Source organism: Chiloscyllium plagiosum, unplaced genomic scaffold (assembly GCF_037043375.1).
Source record: "Chiloscyllium plagiosum isolate Xiang-an unplaced genomic scaffold, Cpla_swu_hap1 HiC_scaffold_1, whole genome shotgun sequence".
NCBI classification, from domain to species: Eukaryota; Metazoa; Chordata; class Chondrichthyes; order Orectolobiformes; family Hemiscylliidae; genus Chiloscyllium; species Chiloscyllium plagiosum.
Window position 1 is genome coordinate 94,341,873 of NW_028270139.1, and position 24,319 is coordinate 94,366,191.

At 42.7% G+C, this 24,319-nt stretch overlaps 1 protein-coding gene across 5 annotated transcripts in view; it reads right to left on the minus strand.

The window, feature by feature from the left end:
- ddx4 (DEAD (Asp-Glu-Ala-Asp) box polypeptide 4) overlaps window positions 1–24,319 on the minus strand; it is a 95,872-nt gene that overhangs the window by 50,860 nt on the left and 20,693 nt on the right. For 4 of the 5 annotated variants that reach the window (XM_087989053.1, XM_043688756.2, XM_087989050.1 and 1 more), the window contains 3 exons: window positions 18,114–18,191; window positions 11,410–11,529; window positions 8,542–8,637 (listed from right to left, as the gene is read on the minus strand). In XM_087989053.1, the coding sequence (XP_087845179.1) occupies window positions 8,542–8,637; window positions 11,410–11,529; window positions 18,114–18,191 (294 nt within the window). The remainder of the gene's footprint in view (window positions 1–8,541; window positions 8,638–11,409; window positions 11,530–18,113; window positions 18,192–24,319) is intronic. The other variant, XM_043688816.2, reaches the window with a different exon arrangement.

The window sequence follows — 24,319 nt, forward strand, 5'->3', positions numbered from 1 at the left end:
TGCATCTGTTTGTCTTCACACCAAAGTCTGAGCAGTCAGCACCCACTTACTACAAAAGTAACATCATAGTCCATATCTTCACACCCAGGTTCCAGCTGAAGAAAATGGGAAAGAAACTCTGAAACCTTATCCCAAAAGTAGAGCCAGACTCTGGCATCTCAAAAAAATTCATTAAGTTTGCCACAGAAAACAATCAACTTCCTCACTGAATTGGCCATTAGTTAATGCAGGAATTTCATCATGACTTAGTACTACAAATCAACAATACAACAATTGCCTATTAAAAGGTCACTGGTGAAATTCTTGATGCTGAAAAATCATTTCCTATAACTCAATAATATTCAGCCCAGGGCAGTTAGTTGTGCTTGTAGTTATTTTCTGATGTATGCAGCAGATATATATTCTTAATATGAACCCAGATAACGTTTATTAATAGAAGAGTCAGATTTCAGTCAAAAATTTGGCTTGATAAATTATAATTTATTTTCTTCATGGTTTCAATGACCATCATACAGACAGTTGACTTAGCTGCAGATTAAATTCCTGGCTAAGAATCTGATCGGTTCCTTGAGCCTTCATACAACTGAAACAGACTCTTGCTTTAAGTAACCCCTTCAGTGTTTAATCAAGCACTTCTAGCCAGGGACTTTTCAATTAAACTCCATATGCCACTTATTTCTTACATTCTAAATTGTTTCCCATCTTCAGGGACAAGGTTTTTAAAAATCCAAGTTTAACCAATACTTTGGGGGAAAAAAAACTTCGAAACTGTAATTGAAGCTTAAAAGAATTTCCAGAGTCTCTAACTTTAACATGTTCCCATTTACTACATTCCGTCAAACAAACCCTATTACTCACTAGGAATATTTAATCTTAATATTTCAAAACATCACCATATCTAACAAAATACACATTAATTTTGAAATCTCTTCAGACAGACCAAACCACATGCCACTCAAAATCCAAACTCGGGGGGATCCAAGATGGCGGCGATCTGAGTAGATCTGCCTTGCTGAGCTCTGCACCCCAGCCCAGCAGCACTAATAATTTTAACCCCACCCCCTCCAATGCTTTACCATTTTCAAGAAAATTGATGTTAACTGGTTGTGAAACGGTTTAAATCCATTTGCAATGGAACCTCGATTGTCCGAGCGAGATAGATGGGAAGTTCGGGTTGCTGGGAACAAGCAGTAATCTATAAGTGCCGGTTGTCAGATCGTCTCTCGATTATCTGGCAACTCACCTCTCAAATACCTAGTAATTAAAGTCGTAATGCAGTCAAACTGTCAACTAAATGCTAGGTTGCCTGGTGCCGTTTTTGCAGGGCCTTGAGATCTTGTTTCGATGATCTGGGACTCAGAAGGTTATGTTTGGATAGTCGAGGTTCTACTGTGAATTCTTTTTGAGCAAGCATGATGAAAGGAAAGCATATAGCCAAGCCCCAACACATGGGTCACTTGCCAAAGGCATCGGACGTGCCCCCAAGTGCAAATGCAGGCTGCAGCTCCCTTGGCAGCTGAGAAAGAGGTACTTGTACAGCAGAATGGTGGTGATGAATTTGTGGCGATCTGAGCAATGATCAAGGAGTTGATGGAAGACAATCATATTCAGGTGAAGCCAATTTCGGTCATGCTACAAAAGCACGAGGAGGAGTTGGAAGAGCTCGGGAAGCGAGTTGAAGAGGTCGAGTGATGGACCTCAGTGTCAGAGACCAAAGTCACATCCTCAATGGGGCGGATCCAGGCCCTCAAAAAACCAGGTCCAGGGTTTGACTTAACAGGTCAATGATCTGGAAAATCAAGGTAGGAGAAAAAATATCAAAGTCTTTGGGCTGCTAGAAATGGAAGGTGGGCAGCTAGCCAGTTTTTTTGAAGACTGGCTGTCACAGTTTCTTGGCTGGGATGCCAAGGCAGACCAGGTGAAGGTTGACAGAGCTCACTCGGTTGTGGTGCACAGATCAGATCTGGATCGGGGCCCCCGCCTGGTCCTGGTACGATTTCAAAGCTACAGGGACAAGCAGTGTGTCCTGGAATCTTCTGGAAGCATGGGGAAAGATCCACAGGCCCTGACTTATCAGGAGACTAACAATATTTTTCCAGGACTTTTCTGCGGCGGTGATCCGTAAAAGGAAATACTTTGATGAAGTCAAGAGAAAATTAAGGGACCTTGGTATTCACTATTCGATGAAATACCCAGTGGTGCTTCATATTACTCACAAGGAGACAGTGCAGTTATTTGACTCCACGGAATAAGTGAAATGTTTCTTGGTCACTTTAAAATAATGCAGATGTATTTACATCCTGGACAATAATATTTGAGTTTTTTTCTGTTGCCGCGTTTTTTTTCCTCTGATTAGGATTGGTGTTGGTATTTAGTTGGGGGGTTGCAGAGTGTTCATTATTGCTTGGGTCTGGGGTGCGGGAATGGAGATGTGCATGGAAGTTGTAAGCGCCCTCTATGGGCAGGGGGTAGAGACCCCCATCAAGTGCCTTTTGTATTTTGCAGTTAGTTTAGTGTTTGGGTTTTTTGTAAATAGGTTCCACAAGTCTTCTTTTGCATATTTCCAGCATGCTGCAAGTCGAAATCTTCCTCTCGGCAGGTCAAACATGGTTGCCAAGGCTAGCAGTGTTCTTAAATGGCACACCTGGAATATTAGAGGTATCAATTCGCCAGTTAGAAGGAAAAAGGTATTGTTGAGTCTTCAAGAAAACACAAAGTTTCAGCAGGGAGGGTATGATCGGGTGTTTTTCTCGTCCTTTAAGACGGGATACGAGCCAAGTACTGGTAATGGGACCAGATTAGGTTAGGATATCTGGTCGGCATGGACGTGTGTGTTTGTGCGCGCCCGGAACAAGCTTCCATTTAACAGATTGTGTTAAAGACGAATATGGCAGATTTGTTATCCTTAAGGCCATAATACATGGCGAGGAATATGATGCTTCGAATGTCTAATGTCCTCTGGCCCTTGAAGTTTTGACTGATGCACTAAGCTGATGGCCTTTGCATTGTGTCATATTATTACTTGGGGGGAGGGAGTGGGGAGCAGGGACATGGGTCAGGATGACTTTAATTGCCTTGTGGATCCTGTGCTGGATAGAATGCGCAAAGCAACCCCCTTCTCCATAGCTTTGTCCACAATCTAAACAGTTGGATGATCTGTGTGGAACTGGGGTTGGTAGACCTTTGGAGACTCCTCCACCCTATATGCAAGGACTATGTTCTTTTCCAGTCCTCATAAATACCATACAAGGACTGATTTTTTTTTTTCCTCAAGCTCCTATGCCTCTTCTAGATTCAGTTGTATCTTGTTCAGGTGTGAATATTGCTATCTCTGATCATGCAGCAGTATACTTAGTGGTCAAGATTAAGGGTAATGCAATCAGGTCTCGGTACTGGAAAATGGATCCCTTCATCCTCAAGAACAGCAGGTTCAAGTACTTTCTAGGGAATTTGAAGCATTTTTAGCCACCAACCCAGGTACAGCTAGTAAGCTGTCCATTCTTTGGACAGTGCTAAGGCCCATGCTGGAGGGATAATTATCTCATACTCTGCCAGTCAGAAGTGATGGAAGGGAGAGCAGCAGAGTCTAGTCAAGGCACGATTGACATAAGCTGAGACAGCATATTACAATAGACCAGCAGTGATTAAGCTGCAGCGGATCACAGCCCTTCGATCCGCCTCAGATTCCATACTTACACATACAGCCAGGATGGAAAGGTTGTTTGAGCATGGTGATAGGCCAGGTAAATATTTGGCATATAATTTAGGAAGAAGAATGCCTCCCAATTTATTGCTTCTGTTAGGGAAGGGAATGGGGCTCTTACATGTAATGCTAAAAAGATCAATGCAGTGTTTCAAAGATTCTATTCTGAATTGTATTAGTCTGAATGTTATGAGGATAGACGGGATAAAATGGAGTCTTCTTTTTAGGAACTTGGATCTTCCTGGGATGCCTACTGAATAGGCACCTCTCCTTAGTGCTCCATTAACAGCACAAGGGATACAGGAGGCAGTGAGGCAACTTCAAAGTGGATGGTCCCCACAGTGGGTTTTATAACGAATTTGTAAACATACCATTACGACCGATGCTAGAGACATAACTATTCATATAGTTGTGATTGCCTCCCACCATCCTTGGGATGGGCTAACATCTCTCCTATCCTCAAGGGAAGGGAAGGCCCTGGAGGACCTACTTCTTATAGACATTTCCTCACTGTTAAATTTGGATTATAAAATTGTGTCTAAGACTTTGGCATTGAGGTTGGAAGAGGTGTTGCCCTCTATTTTGTTAAAGATGATCAAACAGGCTTTACAAAGGATCGTAGATTCTGTAATAATGTTAGGAGGTTGCTTAACATGATTCAACTGTGCCAACAGCGATCAGTTCAAGGATTGGTGGTCTCTTTGGATGCTGGCATTTGATCAGATGGAATGGCCATATCTCCTTAATACTCTGGAGCAGTTTGGCCTGTCCTTTATGGTGATCTTCTGGTGGAGGTTCTCAGCAATGGTGCAAGGTCTGAGTATTTTAACATTTTAGCTGTCAGCAAGGTTGTCTCCTTTCACCTTTGGTTAAAGTGTCATTGGCGGAGTCCACTCACAGGGACTCTAACATGGCTGCCCCAAAGGTGGAGTCAAAGATGCATAGGATTACACTATGTGGATGATGTTCTTATTTTTCTTTTGAACCTGGCAGTCTCAGTGCCCAGTTTCTCAGGTTATAAGATCAATTTTTCAGAGTTGCAGGCTATGCCATGGGGGGGTCTTAGGGAAATACCTGATATGGAAGGTGAGTTCTCCTTTAAGTGGGCACAGGGAAATTTTCTTTACTTGGACCTCTCTGTTAACCCTAACTTTGATCAGTTATTCAAGGCTAATTTTGTTTATTTATTTGTTAAGATTAAACAAGACTTTCAAAGATTGGGGGGGGTGGGGGGTTTTGTTCTTTTATTTAGCGCCAGAAGCAGCCCCTTATTAAGCTTGCGAAACTGCAACTGCCCCAGCGATTGTGGGGAGTGGATCTCCCGGACATTAGAAGATATCAACTACGTTCCTTTCTATCTTTTCTAAATGACTGGGCCTGTGGGGTCTCAACATCGATATGGTAAGGCCACCAAGACGAAGTGTCCTCTTATCAACCTGTTGTTTTAAGACAAAATGAGGACAGTGGCGTAACATTGCTGTAATGCAATAGTTAGTAACATAATAAAACCATGGAGAGCAATGAGGCAAATGGAGGGTAGTATGTCGAATACACCTTTGCTTACTCCCATAGTTGGCATACCAGGTTTCCAGCCAGGGACAATGAATCCCAGGTTTAAACTTTGGATGGTTAGGGGAATATCTTGTTAGGGTGATGTTTGAGGGTGAAACGTTAATGTCATTTGATCAAGTAACTCGGAAATATGGATCGTCAAGTAGGGACCTCTTCCGTTTCTTCCAGATTAGATATGTTATCCAAAAGGAGACCATGCACTTGACTGAGTGCTATAGATCTGATATGGAAAACAGGGTGCTTCAGGCTAAGAGCATTCTTTCAATGAGTACTCTCAATCATTTGTTGGGGGGAGGTTCCTCAAATGACGAGAGAGAGACCGACAGACAGAGAGGGGGCGAGAGAGAGACCGACAGACAGAGAGGGGGCGAGAGAGAGACCGACAGACAGAGAGGGGGCGAGAGAGAGACCGACAGACAGAGAGGGGGCGAGAGAGAGAGAGGGGGCGAGAGAGAGAGAGGGGGCGAGAGAGAGAGAGGGGGCGAGAGAGAGAGAGGGGGCGAGAGAGAGAGAGGGGGCGAGAGAGAGAGAGGGGGCGAGAGAGAGAGAGGGGGCGAGAGAGAGCGAGGGGGCGAGAGAGAGCGAGAGGGCGAGAGAGAGCGAGAGAGCGAGAGAGCGAGAGAGCGAGAGAGCGAGAGAGCGAGAGAGCGAGAGAGCGAGAGAGCGCATCTTCAATGAGCCCCAAATGTAAAATATATACTGGTACCCTCACTCTCTGTGGTCCTGCCACAGGCTCCATGCATATTGAAGCACCTGTGGCAGGAGTAATACAGGTCGTCTTGGGGACCAAAGTCAAGGTGGACCCAGTCTCTTTGCTCCTGAATTTGCTAAATTTACATTCATTAGATGTAAATGGGAAAAAGCTTTTTAACATTCTCACGTTTTGTTCAAGGAAGAACATTGTGTGGGGTGTCTGAGAACCCCAACCCAGGTCTATCAAGGTGGCATAAGTTAGTTATTCTTTTAAAACTCTCTTATGGTGCACCAGAAAACGGACAACTTTTACAAGACATGGCAGCCATTTTTGAATTATTTGGAAGCAGATCTTTCTGCCATTAGGGCTTTTGTCCAGCCATGATGATTTGGTCTGATAAACCAAATGCCATGAAAGGAAGAATTTCAAACAAATGTGGGTTTAAGAATTGATGCTCTCGAAGATCGAGAGCTACGGTCTTGTTGTGCTGAATGGCGTTATTTATTGATGGATTTGTAATAAGTGTAGTTTTGATTTCTTTTGTACAGTATAGTAGTTGTTTATTGTTGTTTTTGATGTTATGACACTATTTACAAAATTAGAAAGTTACAAAACGAAAAGAAAAAGGCTTCCATAAATTTTTTTTTTTAAAATCCAAACATTAGAGTCAGAGTCCTACAGCACAGAGACAGGTCCATTCTGACCAAAATATCCACTTACACTAACACCATTTCCCTGTACTTGGCCCATATCCTTCTAAACCTTCCTAACTTATGGCATTTGGACAAATGCCTTTTAAATGTTGTTAAGGTACTCACCTCAACTACTTCCATTGGCAGCTCATTCCATATGCATACCATATGTAAAAACGTTGCCCCACATGTCCCCTTTTATTCTTTCCCCTCTAGCCCTTAGTTCCCCAACCCTTGGAAAAAGACGGAATGCAATTCACCCTATCCATGCCTGTCATGGATCCCTTCTCAGTCTCCTATTCTCTAAAAGAAAAAAATATAGTCCTAGCTGCTCAACCCTCTTCGTGTATCTCAGACCATTGAGTCGTGGCAATATCCTTGTAAATTCTTTTTGTGCTCTTTGCAGTTTAGTAACATCCTTCCTATAACAAAGTGACTAAAACTGAACATAATGCTCCAAGTGCAGCCTCAATGTCCTGTACAACTGCAACATGACTTCCCAACTTCTATACTCAATGCCCTGACTGTTTAGGCTAGTGTGCGAAAAGCCTTCTTCACTGCCCTGTCTACCTGTGACTCCACTTTCAAAGAACTGCACACTTGAACTCCAAGGTCCCTCTGTTCTACTACACTCCTTAAGGCCCTACCATTCGCCATGAAACTCTTACTTTGATTTGATTTTCCAAAATGCATCACCTTACACGTACCTACATTAAACTCCATTTGCCATTTTTCTGCCCACTTCCCCAGCTGATCAAGGTCCTGCTGCAATTTCTGATAACTTTCCTCACTGTCCATGAAAACTCCTATTTTTGTGTTTTTACAAACTTACAAATAGTGTCTTGTACATTCTCATCCAAAATCGTGGATATAGATAACCAACACGAAAGGGCCTAGCAATGCCCTCTGAGGCATTCCCTTAGTCAGAAGCCTCTAGTCTGACAAACATCCTTCCACTATTACCCTCAGCTTCCTACCATCAAGCCAATGGTGTATCCAATTTGCCAGCTCTCACTGGACTCCATGCAATCTAACCTTCCAGAGCAGCCTACCATATGGAATCTTAACGGCCTTACTGAAATCCATAAAGCTACATCCATAGTTCTAAATTAAAACAAAAATACCCTATTTGGCAATATACCGTACATCAACTAATGAAGCTTCAAAACCAAAACAATTTTTCAAGGCTAATTCTATTGCTGAACCTAATTCACAGGCTAAGCATATTTGCAGCAAATCAAGAACACTTAAAAAAGACCTGTCAATATAACTTTTGATAGACATTTAATAAAGGACCTAGAAGAAAATAAACAGGCTGAGTTGTGACCATCTTTGGAGTTGCAATTCTTTTCAGTAAACTCTAGACAACTGTGAAAAATAATGAAATTAACACAGAAGGAAACAACAACTCTTTAGGTGGTTAACAACCAGCAATGTCAATGTACAAACGTGCCTTGCCATCACAAGTCTCAGTTCCACCATCATGCATCAAAACATTTCTGAAAAATTAAGTAATGATTAGTTGAAAAGTTTATGATTGGCCAAGGTTTTGTAGCTCAGAAATCAACAGGGAAATCACAAGCTCCCTAAGAATTCAATAAAAAGATATAAAGTTTAGACATACATATTCATTTCCCTCAGAGAGAAGGAATTCATGGACATGTACGTCACTTCTATCAAGTGTAACTGCGCTATTTACAAATGCAATTGATGGGCTTATATTGGCTTTTTAGTGCAGCACATTGGACATTTACTAACTATCCTAATCGCATCTTATATTGAAACTTCAAATTATGGTTTCAGTATGTGGGCAGACACCTAGTTTACCTTTAAAAATCATTTTTGTCTTAAAAAACTTTAAACATGTAGAGTACTCTCACCTGATTGGCCACCAAATCCTCCCCTTTCACTAGGGCCACCTCTACCAACTGGGCCACCTCTGCCGAAAGGACCATCGCCACTTGCTTTTGCAGCAACTTAGGAAAATAAAAGTCCACATTTAGGAGATTTGATTTCAAATTATCTTAAAATATGGTGCCATATAGGCTTTAAACTTGTAATTATACTCTAGGGACACAAAGGCAAACAAAACAAAACTTTGGACAGAGGAAGATCAGTACATAGAAAAGCGTAGTAGTGGTAGTGGAAAAGATGGAGTCAAACAATGGCACATGGTGCACAAATGCATACCTCTTGTAGCACTAAAAATCATTTCATAATGAGAGACAGAATCCACAAGGAAACGGGTAATAAATTTGATCACACCAAATTTACAAATATTCCGAGCTCAAAAAACAAAATAATCCATTTGGTACGACAGATCAGACTTCATGCTCCAATGAGCCTCCTCTCATACTTCCATTAACTTTATCCCTCAGTTCTAATCTCTCTCGCCCAGCCCACCACATTGTAGCCAATTTTCATTATTCATACTTGGAGTGCCTCCTGCCATTCTAACATCCTAAACCCTACAAGACAATGATCACTGTTTCCTGAAAATGTTCCCCCACTGCCAACCTTATTTCTAAATATTAGGATAGCTGGAATTCCTTTCGTATTGACCTTACACTGTTCATGGACATATCCTACAACACAATCTTGAAATATTTGATCCGCTCTGTCCTTTAATGTTAATTAACTACCTGAATGAAGACTGAGTCAAACTTCAGTATAACCATTCTGATGTGGTATCTAATGCTCCTCATGTTTGTTCCTCCATATCCTTCCTATTAGTTGGCTGTCTATAGGCTATGGGACGATGCCCTCCATCGCATCTCCTCCACTTCCCGCTCCTCCGCCCTTGAGCCCCGCCCCTCCAACCGCCACCAGGACAGAACCCCACTGGTTCTCACCTACCACCCCACCAACCTCCATGTACAACATATCATCCGCCGTCATTTCCGCCACCTCCAAACGGACCCCACCACCAGGGATATATTTCCCTCCCCTCCCCTATCAGCATTCTGAAAAGACCACTCCCTCCATGACTCCCTCGTCAGGTCCACACCTCCCACCAACCCAACCTCCACTCCCGGCACCTTCCCCTGCAACCACAAGAAATGCAAAACTTGCGCCCACACCTCCCCCAAGGCCCCAAGGGATCCTTCCATATCCGCCACAAATTCACCTGCACCTCCACACACATCATTTATTGCATCCGCTGCACCCGATGTGGCCTCCTCTATATTGGGGAGACAGGCTGCCTACTTGTGGAACAGTTCAGAGAACACCACTAGGACACCCGGACCAACCAACCCAACCACCCCATGGCTCAACACTTCAACTCCCCCTCCCACTCCACCAAGGACATGCAGGTCCTTGGACTCCTCCATCGCCAGACCATAGCAACACAACGGTTGGAGGAAGAGCGCCTCAGCTTCCGCCTAGGAACTCTCCAACCACAAGGGATGAACTCATTTCTCCAATTTCCTCATTTCCCCTCCCCCCACCTTGTCTCAGTCAATTCCCTCGAAAGCAGCACCGCCTTCCTAACCTGCAATCTCCTTCCTGACCTCTCCGCCCCCACCCCACTCAGGCCTATCACCCTCATCTTGACCTCCTTCCACCTATCGCATCTCCAACGCCCCTCCCCCAAGTCCCTCCTCCCTATCTTTTATCTTAGCCTGCTGGACACACTTTCCTCATTCCTGAAGAAGGGCTTATGCCCGAAACGTCGATTCTCCTGTTCCCTGGATGCTGCCTGACCAGCTGCGCTTTTCCAGCAACACATTTTCAGCTCTGATCTCCAGCATCTGCAGTCCTCACTTTCTCCTATAGGCTATACTGAGCAATATAAATCTTTCCTTTTTGTTTCTTAGCTGTAGCCAAATAAATCTTGCTCTTGAACCCACAGAATCTGTTTTCTCCACTACTCCTTTAATAATACCGTAAACTTGTCCTCCTTGCCACCTTCTCAGAATACCTTGTACCCAGGAATGTTTTAACATGCAGTCTTTGTTCTTTAAACTGGGTCTCTTACTGTCACAACGTCATATGCCCACAAGAAGCTGCACCTTTATTATATTCTGTGCATCCACAAATGGATGGTAACCCGAATCTAGACTTCATTACTTTCTCCCTTGCTCCAACTTCACGTCATCGTTTTCTCCACTACTGCTAGCTGTATCTCCAAATATGGTCTACCCTGGTATTTTCCCATAATATGGTCTTCTGGCTCCCACACCACTGCCAAGTTACTTTAAAGCCTTTGCAATCGCCAACTGCCCTGCTAGGAACTCAATTTCCACTCTGTTTAGGTGCAACTTTCCCAGTGTCCGCGAGCCCAAGAAATCTGAATGTAGTATCTTGCTTCCATGTCCATTTCACAAATACAAATCAGAACAGTTCACAGCTGTCCCAGAATGGTCTAACCAACCTCGACATTAGTTTAACAATTTTATCTTGCCTTTGTAATTGTATCTTTTTTATTCTATTTCTCTCAATATGAACTGGAGAGACCAGTTTTATTCTTCAAATTATTTTGTACATGTAAATAACCAAATGACGTAGAGGAGTAGTGATTTGTACTGATTTTGCCGAGGACTAAAGTGACCTTTCTTTACAACCAAAGATGTCTTATCTCAAATCAAAGTTCACTTGTCAATTGTATACATATTCCGGTAGTTAATTAATGTCTCCTTGTACTTGATCACATCACTTCGCTACGTTAATTACAAAATCCACCAGAGCTCATTGTTTGAGTTTTGTACAATCCTCAGTGAATAAGTGCACATTTCTCCAACTCTTACCATTCTGAGCACCAACTCTTGGTAATCCAGCACGATCACCTCTGCCAAACCCACATCTTCTTCCGCCTCTGCCATCAAATTCATTTCTGTTCACTGTAGTAGCTTCTGTAAAGCCGGCCACTATAATATAAAGTGGAACAAAAAAGTGAAGCACAATTCAAAACGGTTTAAAAACATAACTTTAGCATCAGTTTCATTTAGCCCTCATGCACAAAATCGAGACGACAAATATGGGTATAATGCACCGTAACAATCTGTGACACTGCATTAATCAGTGATCAACTAAAAACATCACTACTGAAACAAAAAGCATTTTTGTTCAGCAATCATTAAGTATTTCTTCCATCAATATAAACACTTGAACAGTAATATTTGGTTTTTAAAAAAAACTTTCAAAATCTTACAGAAGCATCCCCAATGAGCCAGAGACTTTTATACGAGCATACGTTGCTTTAGAGATAGCAAACACCAAAGCTCTGTGTCAACTCAAAATTGCAGTCAATATGAAAGCAGCAGCAAGGTGCCAGAATGTAGACCAAGCTCTAATTTGTGTTTTCTTTGGCAAATTGATGTCAAAACAGGTGCATTAGCTATTGGCTCCAAACGCCACATGAAAGGCTAAAGTTAAAATACCAGGTTGGTTAAGTACACAGTTCAAAATATGTATTTAAAAGGATCCGCAGAAAATTTTAAGGGCCATGTGATTCCCTGAAAATTTGCAGCAATGAGAGCTGAGAAACACCTGCTAATTACAAAAATTATACTGGAAAGGAGACAAGTAAACCTTTGAGAAGAAAGAGATGGGGTTTATTGTTTTCATTGCTAAAGAAGCTTAGTTTGGAAGAGATAGGACTGTGCTTTTAATTGTTTGGCAACATTCTTCTGGAATGGATTCCTGGTAGCCATGGGCACACGTATGGGCCCCAGCTATGCCTGTCTCTTTGTTGGCTACGTAGAGCAGTTGATCTTCCGTAATTACACCGGCACCACTCCCCATCTCTTCCTCCGCTACATTGATGACTGCATTGGCGCCACCTCGTGCTCCCGCGAGGAGGTTGAGCAATTCATCAACTTCACCAACACATTCCACCCTGACCTTAAATTTACCTGGACCATCTCTGACACCTCCCTCCCCTTCCTGGACCTCTCCATCTCCATCAGTGACGACCGACTTGACACTGACATCTTCTACAAACCCACCGACTCCCACAGCTACCTGGATTACACCTCTTCCCACCCTACCTCTTGCAAAAATGCCATCCCGTATTCCCAATTCCTCCGCCTCCGCCGTATCTGCTCCCAGGAGGAACGGTTCCACCATAGAACACACCAGATGGCCTCCTTCTTTAGAGACCGCAATTTCCCTTCCCACGTGGTTAAAGATGCCCTCCAACGCATCTCATCCACATCCCGCACCTCCGCCCTCAGACCCAACCCCTCCAACCGCAACAAGGACAGAACGCCCCTGGTGCTCACCTTCCACCCTACCAACCTTCGCATAAACCAAATCATCCGCCGACATTTCCGCCACCTCCAAACAGACCCCACCACCAGGGATATATTTCCCTCCCCACCCCTCTCCGCCTTCCGCAAAGACCGTTCCCTCCGTGACTACCTGGTCAGGTCCACACCCCCCTACGACCCACCCTCCCATCCAGGCACTTTCCCCTGCCACCGCAGGAACTGTAAAACCTGCGCCCACACCTCCTCCCTCACCTCTATCCAAGGCCCCAAAGGAGCTTTCCACATCCAAAGTTTTACCTGCACATCCACTAATATCATCTATTGTATCCGTTGCTCCCGATGCGGTCTCCTCTACATTGGGGAGACTGGACGCCTCCTAGCAGAGCGCTTTAGGGAACATCTCCGAGACACCCGCACCAATCAACCACATCGCCCCGTGGCTCAACATTTCAACTCCCCCTCCCACTCTGCCGAGGATATGGAGGTGCTGGGCCTCCTCCACCGCCGCTCCCTCACCACCAGACGCCTGGAGGAAGAACGCCTCATCTTCCGCCTCGGAACACTTCAACCCCAGGGCATCAATGTGGATTTCAACAGTTTCCTCATTTCCCCTTCCCCCACCTCATCCTAGTTTCTAACCTCCAGCAACTCGATCCCCTGACTTGTCCGGACTTGTGCGACCTGCCCAGCTCCTTTTCCACCTATCCACTCCACCCTCTCCTCCCTGACCTATCACCTTCATCTCCTTCCCCACTGACCTATTGTACTCTATGCTACTCTCTCCCCACCCCCACCCTCCTCTAGCTTATCTCTCCACGCTTCAGGCTCTCTGCCTTTATTCCTGATGAAGGGCTTTTGCCCGAAACGTCGATTTTGCCTGTCCTCGGATGCTGTCTGAATTGCTGTGCTCTTCCAGCACCACTGATCCAGAATCTGGTTTCCAGCATCTGCAGTCATTGTTTTTACCTGGTTTACTAGCACAGCCAAATGTTAAAAGGAAAGTCCTCCAAAGTTTGCAGTAAGCAGGATTCTCTCTCAGAGGGAACAAAGGGAGGAAGAGTTTTCGTCTAAACTGAAATTCAATTTTAAGATATATCCCACTGTTGGATGGCAATCAGCATTTCAAGCTCATTGACAGGAAATTCTGATTATAACTGTCATTGTGTTCTTGGAGTTCATATCCTTGATTTATTATTATTTCTTTAAAAAAAAAATAATGTTGATAGAGCTGTATGGTCTCCACTTGTCACGTAAATGTTTGTGTTGGGATCGTAACTTCATTAATTTATTCTTTTACCAGTTTTGCTAATTGTATATTCAATGGAAGTAGAAAAGACAACAGTTTGACTATTTTGATGACCGAATCTAAACATTTACATTAATGGTTTGGCTCAGAGTACTGGCAGCCAGTACAATGGTCTCATCCAAAAGTCATAATACCAAAAAGTTAAGTTCTGGTCTTACCAGAGTTCAATAAATCTAAAATATTTAACTGCTAGAAAAGAAATGCAGGTTGCAAAGACTCAGCATTAAAATTACACTCAACTTCTCAAGCAGGGAGCACCCAATTGCAGTCAGTCCAAAATATCTATTTTTGGAGGGCTCCAGGAGCTAATTGCACATTCTCAAACTCTTATTAGGTGATGCAATTTTGTAGATTTATATTTTTTAAAAAAGATTAATGGAGAGATATGGCAGCACCAAGTATACAAATGTACATACATTATGAAAACAATTAACAAGATGGTTTTACTATAGATGTCCCACAGTTTTTATGATAGTGATGGAGTAACTAGATCTCACAAGTTAACATTGTGACTAAGTCTCATCAGCATTCCTAATTGATTGTAAGCAGCTGGCACCTCTCAGTCATTTGGTTTTGTTCAAGAGGTGGGTCTCTCAATACATTGTGTCGTGTGTTGACAAGCACATTACAACACCAACTGTATAAAAAACAGAAAATATATGTAAATCTATGCTGATGCACGAAGCTAACCATCAGATAATGAATGGTTTAATTCATATTTCAGTGACTTCAACTCCATCCCCCCACCCCCAATCCAATGCAGCACCTCAGATGCTATGTTTGACATTGACTTTGTGTGCTCATTGGCGAATTTGCCTTCACAAAACCACATCTGCTGCGCAGATAGCTCGCATTCTTACAGATGTGCAGTGACATCACTTGTCACTCAAAATCCAAAACCAAACAGCTCAAGGTAGCCACACTGACTACAATGCTTGCATTTGGTTCTCCAGGACATTAAAAGACCTCGTTCTACGTTGTTGTCAAGCATCTTGAGCATTACAAAACTATTAGCGCTACCTACTGGCCAAGAAAAAATGAGTACTATGAATGAAATTGTTTAAATTTGAAATCTCAGGCCCAGACGATCATAAAGTGCTCAAAACAAAAAAAATGTTCTGAGCATGTATCACACATCATTGGCATGTTTCTAGTATCAATGCTGGCAATGGTTCAACAGCTGCAATTTACTTTCTCCAGAATTACCTTTATTTCTTGATTGTAACATTTCCCCATTGTTAGTCACTTTTCAGCCCCACTCAGCATGAGCCTCCTTCCCCTGAATCCATACCACTAAATAAATCAGAAGATTTAACTACTTCCAGTTCTACAAAAAAGAATGATTCAAAATATTAAACCTTCTGCTCTCTGAATAGGCTGCCTGATGGATTACTTGTTTCCAACATTTGATTTTCTTTTTTAAAAAAAAGTTTCCCATGTTCACAGTATTATTTTCCAAACATTTCCTTAAATATTTAGTGGCCCACTTCAGAGTTATAATTATACAGGCATAGGGGCTTTGCAGCCAGGTAGTTGAATTGGCCTGCAAATGGCCACCTGGTAACCTACACAAAGAAAAACATGAAAGAGTCATCCAAAGTGTGGTATAGATATGTGCACATATGCATAAAAATGCATTAACGGTTGCCCTGTACAATATTCCCATACATTATGGCTCCTCTGGTGTTGCAGCAACAACAAGGTGGTGGCTGCCAGAAAATAAGATGCAGTTTGATTGGAGTAACAAGTTAGCCTGGGAGATATAATGCCAATAGCTGCTTCACCAATTGCAGATTAATCTCTCCTATGCTGCTGCTTCAGTGCCTCCAATGACAGCATCTCCGCCTCCTTTTCTTGTTGCTCCTCCACCAAGGACAGAAGCCGCAATTGGGCAAGGGCAAGAGGGAGAGAATCTGTCATTGGAGAAGCTAAAGCAATTAGCCTGGACAATTATCTGTTGTTTGACTGGAACACTAGTCAACCTCTAGGACAACAGCAAAGCCAAGAAAAGAACAGAAGAGGGTGGAGGAAATGGGACACCAGAAATAGATTTAAGAGTACACACAGAGGCACTGCCTGCACCTAGAACAACAGCATTAGCTTGGAGATAGAAGTCTCACTGCACTTTAAATTTTGTGCATAAATAGTGTCAGGTAGGTTATGGGAAAGGCAAAGATAAACAATCGACCGTGCAGATTCATTTGGTGTTTCTGTGGGAGAAAATCCACATCCTGTCCACCCACAGCATGGCCACAAACAGCACAAGGAACCATGTCTGCCTAAGCCACAACAGAAACGACCCAGAGTGCCTCAGTCTTGACCAAACAGGCTGACTAACACAAAGCAGCAAACAAGGGATGACTCAAGCCACTTCCAGACTGGCGAATACACTTAATGAGAGAGCCTGACAATGGACTTCCTAGCTCTCAATAAGCACAACTGTTCCTGAAGCCCTCAGGGCAGTCTCACTCCTCACACATACTGGAACTCCACAAAGGATGCTCAGACTGAAAGGCACCGAGGTACCTTATTTGTGGACGAATCACAATGGAAACCCAATGATGCCAGGATGAGAAACAATAGCACCTACTCTCAGAGGATTGGAATCTTCTGACTCAAATAAAGAGTGATTGCTGCTTCCAGACGGCTGATTGTCCTCCCATTGATTGTGTTTTATCCTTTATTGTACTGTAATTCACACATTACTGTATGCCTACAAAACTGCCTGTGCCTCCTGCTCAGGGAAGCGAACCCTTGGTCTACCTGTACAGACCGTCAGTTCTGTGTCAGCCTAGTCAATTTATTACAAGCAATATTGCTGGAAAATAAACATTGTCAATTTCACCCCAATTGCACTTGTGTAGTCTCTGTTCAATTGGGCTCAATTCTCCGACAGTTGCACAAAAGCTGCTAATGCAGCTATTTGGTATTTCAATGTATTAGGTTATTTAGATGAATCTAATTGTAGTTATATTAGTATTTAGGTGAAGAGAAACTTTCCATGCCTTTCCATTCTGGTTTTCAACTACTATTGGACAAGTCACATTTACTAAATAAAGGGGTGGCTCTGTACAGTAAATTTTCTCAATGTTGAGCATTGACATGGTTAGTATTCTATTTTGATCTGCTGTTTAATCTTTTGGTGAAAGGTTGGATGCGTTGTCGTCAACTCTTTTCATGTGGTATTGGTGCACTCTCATTTCAATGAAATCTGGAGTGGAAAAATCCAAATGCACCAGGGAATGCTGCTTGACTGCAGCACTGAAAACAGAACACCAAAAAAGAAAGTTTGATGCCTTCCTTCTGATTTCTTGTCAAATACCTTCACAACATTTGCTGATCATCCAAGGTGTTTCTATATTTTTTCATATATTATGAGTGGTCTGCACTGATCTTTAAAGAGCATTACTACATCCTTTTCTACTTCACTTACATGAACTCCACCCCATTAAACCAAAATTTTAACATATTGCTCCCCATTTCCCTAAAACACATCTGACTGAAGTGGAGAATTCAGTCCACCAAGATACACTGTCAAAAATTCTGGAAAATCAATACACATTATTACATTCCTCTGACCTGCCTTATATAAAAATTGATCAACATTCGATCCCAGGAGAAAAAAAAATTTTTTACATTATAGTCACCACCAATCTCCCTAGAACATGCCAAGTTCATTCTGTGCTCAATGGCAGCAAACTGACCACTGGAGATACGAGAAGCATTAGTATTAAACAAATTATTTTGCCACTGGACACTGGCAGTACTTTATTGAACAGAGTTAGATTACAGCCAGGCCGTAAAGCCAAAACAAAAGCTAGCTTTCCTTATTAAAACTCCAAATTGATACCACAACCCCATTTGCCAGACAAAAAACAAAATGTTGAAGCAGCATAAACTCCCAAATGCAGAAGATCTAGAAGTGGAAACTCACCTTGCTGCTTCCCAAATCCACCACTTCTGCCAAATATATTTCTATCGCTCGTGTTAAAACCATTCCCATCTCCAGATCCTTTAATTTAAAGAAAAAGCCATTAGTACTCCTTTCGGAAAAGGAGAACAAAAAAAAATCTAAATTCACTCACACCAGAACCAAATTGTGGGAAAAAAAATACAAAAAAAGAGGAATGATTTTTCATCACAAATGGTAAATAGTTGGACAATGGAAAGAAATTCCAAACACCAACAGCAGGCTTGTGTTGCTTTCTCAAGTCCCCTATCAAGTTGACAGACTGTTTGTTCTTTATGCTGCTGGACGGTACCAAGAAACAAATCTGTTAATATACAGTAGACCAGGCTATTTTCATGCCATGAAGAGTAATCACCTGTCTTCCAGGTGATGTCGTTCTACACTGTAGCCAGAGCAGGGCTTCCAAAACCTTGATTCCCCCATTGAAACCCTTTTGAAGAACAAAGTTGGCATGACCCTAGACTGTGAACTGGGGGACCAGGTTGGGAAAAGACTGATTGTCATCATGACTGACTCAGAGCACCAACCAAAAAAATGTAATCTTGTGACTGCAAGCCAGAGAGTTTGGGAAGCTCTGTTCTTGCAACAAGGCAATTTATGATATGGAATGGAAGGCATCTGTCATGCCATCTATAAAAATTAAAACGTTTTGTTACCAGGAAACTAACAACTTCAGTATATCTGTAAAACTTGGCTGTTTTGCACAAATCTATTGTCTTTTCTAACTCAGCATTCCTCAAAAGACATCAGAATAAACACTGTAGCACAGACAGCCAAAAGGCAAGTTACATTTTAGACAGCTAATACACCCCTAATTAAATGTCACCTATCCCACACTGCCTCGTCGTACAAACTACTCCTTCCCCAGAAGTAGCATCAAAATTAAGTGACCAACAACTGCACTGTTCCAAAAAAGAGACCACAGCCAGAGATTACTTATGCTGAATAAATACATTTGTGTAAGATCGGCCATTTTCACCTTACCAAAGGTTACAGCTTCCCAATTGCTAGACTTCGACAATTGCTAGACTTCGACAGAACTAGAAGTTTTTTTTTGAAGATTATAACGAATGCTATCTTGACAGTCACTTCTTTTAAAAGGAAAGATGGCGCCAGTTGGATTTCTGTCTTTAGCCCCATCAGCACTACTTTTATTTCAGATTCGTCCCTTCCTTTTTCATTCTTCAGATGCATTGGGTGCCTTTCACAAGGACAGTTATGAAACATTTTTGCAAAGCAGCTACCATTTTCTTATTTCCAATGTTACTAAGATTTTTTTCTCCCTAAGAGACTAGTTATATCAGTTATATTAAGCTCAACCTAAATTTGAACACTTCATTGGTTTCTAGAATTTGCTACTTTTGGCCTACCACCAGCAGGCATGCTTCCTTCAATTTAGCACCATAAGAGCCATGTGAATCACAGCAAATTTTGTTAATTTAACATTTTAGTGAATCACAACTTATACCAACCGGTAAACTTTCAACAGTGTGGCTATTAGTAAATGTCAGTGTTTACAAAGCAAGAGGGACCCCTAGCTACAAACAATTTTCACTAACAGTACAGGGCATTCTCTTAAAACAACAGTTGCATTCCTCTGCAAACACGCACTATAGAACATCACGATATGGGAAACAGCTAGAGAAAATTGCTAGACCTGTTCAGTAGAAAGTTTGCATTGTCCAGTGTTCACAAATCACTAAATGAGTTACAGCCAATTCGTACTGATGAAACGCATGTTATACCAGAACAACCTACTACCCCATGACTGTCATTGGCATTTTCCTCTTTACAATCCACATGCTACTTTCTTGACAAAAATCAACCAAAAACAGCTTCCACACACAGGGCAAGAAAATCCAGCCCTACCTCACCACTGCCTCCAAACTGACAGCTGAACATCAGGATAAAAACCTCCTCCAATTAAATATTGCAGATACTGAAGACAGACTTCAGACTCTGGTTCAAAGACATCAAATCACTGTTTAAGAAGGGTGGTAAGGACAAACCAAGGAACTATAGACCAGTGAACCTGACATCGGTGGTAGGCAAGTTGTTGGAGGGAATCCTGAGGGACAGGATGTACGTTTTTGGAAAGGCAAGGACTGATGAGGGATAGTCAACATGGCTTTGTGCATGGGAAATCAAATCTCTCAAACTTGATTGAGTTTTTTGAGGAAATAACAGAGGATTGATGAGGGCAGAGCAATGGACGTGATTTATATGGACGTCAGTAAAGCGTTCGACAAGGTTCCCCATGGGAGACTGATTAGCAAGGTTAGATCTCATGGAATACAGGGAGAACTAGCCATTTGGATACAGAACTGGCTCAAAGGTAGAAGACAGAGGGTGGTGGTGGAGGGTTGATTTTCAGACTGTAGGCCTGTGACCAGTGGAGTGCCACAAGGATCGGTGCTGCGCCCACTACATTTTGTCATTTTGCCTATATCTCTCTAAACTCTTCCTATTCGTATACTTATCCAGATGCCTTCTAAAATGTTGTAAATGTACCAATCCACACCATTAAATGATTTGGATGCGAACATAAAGAGGTACAGTTAGTAAGTTTGCAGATGACACCAAAATTGGAGGTGTAGTGGACAGCGAAGAGGGTTACCTCAGATTACAACAGGATCTGGAACAGATGGGCCAATGGGCTGAGAAGTGGCAGATGGAGTTTAATTCAGATAAATGCGAGGTGCTACATTTTGGGAAAGCAAATCATAGCAGGACGTATACACTTAATAGTAAGGCCCTAGGGAGTGTTGCTGAACAAGAGACCTTGGAGTTAGGCCACTGTTGGAATATTGCGTGCAATTCTGGTCGCCTTCCTATCAGAATGATGTTGTGAAGCTTGAAAGGGTTAAGAAAAGATTTACCAGGATGTTGCCAGGGTTGAAGGATTTGAGCTACAGGCTGGGGCTATTTTCCCTGGAGCGTCGGAGGCTAAGGGGTGACCTTATAGAGGTTTACAAAATCATGAGGGGCATGGATGGGGTAAATAGACAATGTCTTTTCCTTGGAGTGAGGGAGTCCAGAATTAGACGGCATAGGTTTACGGTGAGAGGTGAAAGATATAAAAGAGACCTAAGGGGCAACCTTTTCATGCAGAGAGTGGTACATGTATGGAATGAGCTGTCAAAAGGAAGTGGTGGAGGCCGGTACATTTAAAAAGGCATTTGGATGGGTATATGAATAGGAAGAGTTTGGAGGGATATGGGCTGGGTGCTAGCAGGTGGAACTCTATTGGGATATCCAGTTAGCATGGATGGGTTGGACCGAAGGGTCTGTATCCGTGCTGTACATTTCTATGACTCTATGAAATCAATCCCAGATCCTGGAGACTGACTGAAACTGAGCAAACCATTTGTAACTTGGGTGTCATAATTGACCCAGAGAGGATATTAGTTCAAATATCCAATCATTTTCCTTTATAGGCAAATCATATGATTCTAGGAGAAAGCGAGAACTGCAGATGCTGGAGATCAGAGTAGAGACTGTGGTGCTGGAAAAGCACAGGTCCCGCCGCATCAGAGGACCAGAAGAATCAACATATCAGGCAAGAGCCCTTCATCAGGAATGAGGCTTGTAAACAAAGAGGGAGTGGAGAGATAAGTGAGGAGGTAGATGGAGGTGGGGTAATGGTGATAGGTCAGAGAGGAGGGTGCAGTGGATAGGTGGGAAGGAAGATGGACAGATAGGACAGGATATGAGGGCAGTGCCAAGTTGGAAGTTTGGAACTGGGATACGGTTTTTTTCCTGTTGGGGGGTGGGGGGGGGGAAAAACACATATGAAATCCACATTGATGCTGTGGGGTTGGAGCGTCCCAAGGCAGAAGATGATGCTGTCTCCCTTCCAATTCACATTAAGCCCATTCACCCAATTCTCCTTTAATTCGTAAAGCTACTTGGGTAGTCTTAGATGGATATTAAAGATACTTTTCCTTAGTTTCTAAATCCATACATGGCACCATTCTTCCTGATCTCTAATCTTCCCCATCTCTGAACCTCAAGAATATATGCACTCTGATGATTCTGGTTGCCCAATTATTCTCTCCTTGAATCCCCCTGCAATGCGAGGTCATGCCTTCAGCTGTCTAAGACGACAACTGTACAATTTATTCCATAAGTCTCACCCTGATAACTAATTTTTCTCCTTAAAAGTCGAGCTTCCTCACATGGGTTACAATGGTCTCTGCGAAGCACACTGGGTTTTCTTGAAAAAAAGTTTCATTGAGGGATGCGCCTGTTGGCTGTGCCAACATGTATTTCCCATCTGTACTCAACCTTGAATAGAGGGGAAGAGGTTTTCTTCAACTGCTGCTTAAATGTTATTGAAAGTACTGTAATACATTGGCAAAAATGTGACTTTATAATTTTAGTACAGGATCAAAAAGTATATGTACCAAGTTGCATTTTAAAAGGAACATTTTAAAATAGGGAGAGGGGTTGAGGAAAGAAATTCCAGAACTTTGCACCTAAACCAAATCAAAAGCCCAGGTACCGATGACTGCCACAAAAACAAGGAGATGCAACAGGACAAAAATTGGAGAGCACAGTTTTGAGGATGCAGGTAGAAAGGAGTGACACCAGGGGAGAATAGGAAAACAGGGATAACATTTAATGTGAACACCTTCAGGCTTAAGCAAACTGAAGTGTTCTCAGTACTGTCCCCTGCCTGCCACCCCCAACCCTGCACACACCCACCCTCTCTGGAACCGCTGGACTGGACACTAACAGAAAGACTGCTGCAGTTGCCTTTGTGGGATAAGTCGCTAAATAGCACACACATACACGCAACCACAGTCACGCAAATACAAGCTTACATACAGGATTTAGCTTAAATGCATATACACATCACTCGCAAGATCCTTAAAAATTTATGACAACTTTCTCTCTTACATCAGTATACACACCACACAACCATTCCCAACATCAGAGTCAATCAGCTAAGAAAAATGAGAGACTGGAAACAGTAAAAGTCCTAAAACACAAGTCAAAAAGAAGTGCAACTTTCAGTAAAATATAAGCTTGATAAGAAACTATAACATGCTTGCATTAAAATTTAGAATGTGTTATTATAGGACAGAAATTATTGCAGTTATGCTGCAGACACAAAGCACCTAAAAACTCATACTGAAAACCAGTGTCTGTCAATTGTGGAAACACTACATATTACATGTGCCTCATGTCAAATACAAGACTGCAGGATTCATCATCAGCATGTGGATGCTATATACAGGGGAACCTAGATTATTCAAACTTGATGGACAGGCACAATTTCGTTCGGATAATCGATTATTCATTTCATTGATCAAATGCCTTTTCTCTGGGGCTCGGAGATTTTAAAGTCTGCTCCTCATCACGAGACTGCAGCAGCACACAGCGCGCGAGCCCCCCAACCAGATGCAACATGCCCCCCTCCATCCCCAAAACTGCCCTCACTCCCATTCAACACCACCCTCCCACCTCTGTGCAACACGCACACCCCCCCGCCCCCAACACCGTGCAACAATTGCCCCCTTGCTCCTGACTCCGTGCAACACCACCTCCTGCCTGCCACCCCCAACCCTGCACACACCCACCCTCTCTGGGACCGCTGGACTGGACACTAACAGAAAGACTGCTGCAGTTGCCTTTGTGGGATAAGTCGCTAAATAGCACACACATACACGCAACCACAGTCACGCACAACTTTTTAACAGATTCCATCTTGCCCCTGTACAGGACAATGTTGGAGAGATTATCTGGGGAAGGAGGGTTTACGGTACACTCCTGTGTAGAACACAGGGAAAGCATGGGGACAGAGAGAGTGGGCAGTCAGTTATTTGGAGATGGTGCTTGCTTAATCACTGTAAACAAACGATGCGATCACTGTCGGAAACACTCTTCGATGTAATGGTTCCATCGGGACCTTGATCTCCTTCGGATAATTGGTATTCGGATAATCGAGTTTCCTCTGTGCGCGCGCGCGCACACACACTAATTTAACTTGGCTTTTAAGTCAAACTATAAAAGATTGTTAAAAAATGGTTACTAAATAAAAGTTGCATAAAAGATCCACACTAATAGACATTCCAATTAATATCAGAAAATAGGAAAAACATTATCCTCTACATAGCTAATGTCAAAATGAAGCTCATGTGGAGGTTTCTTGCTTTTTGAACCAT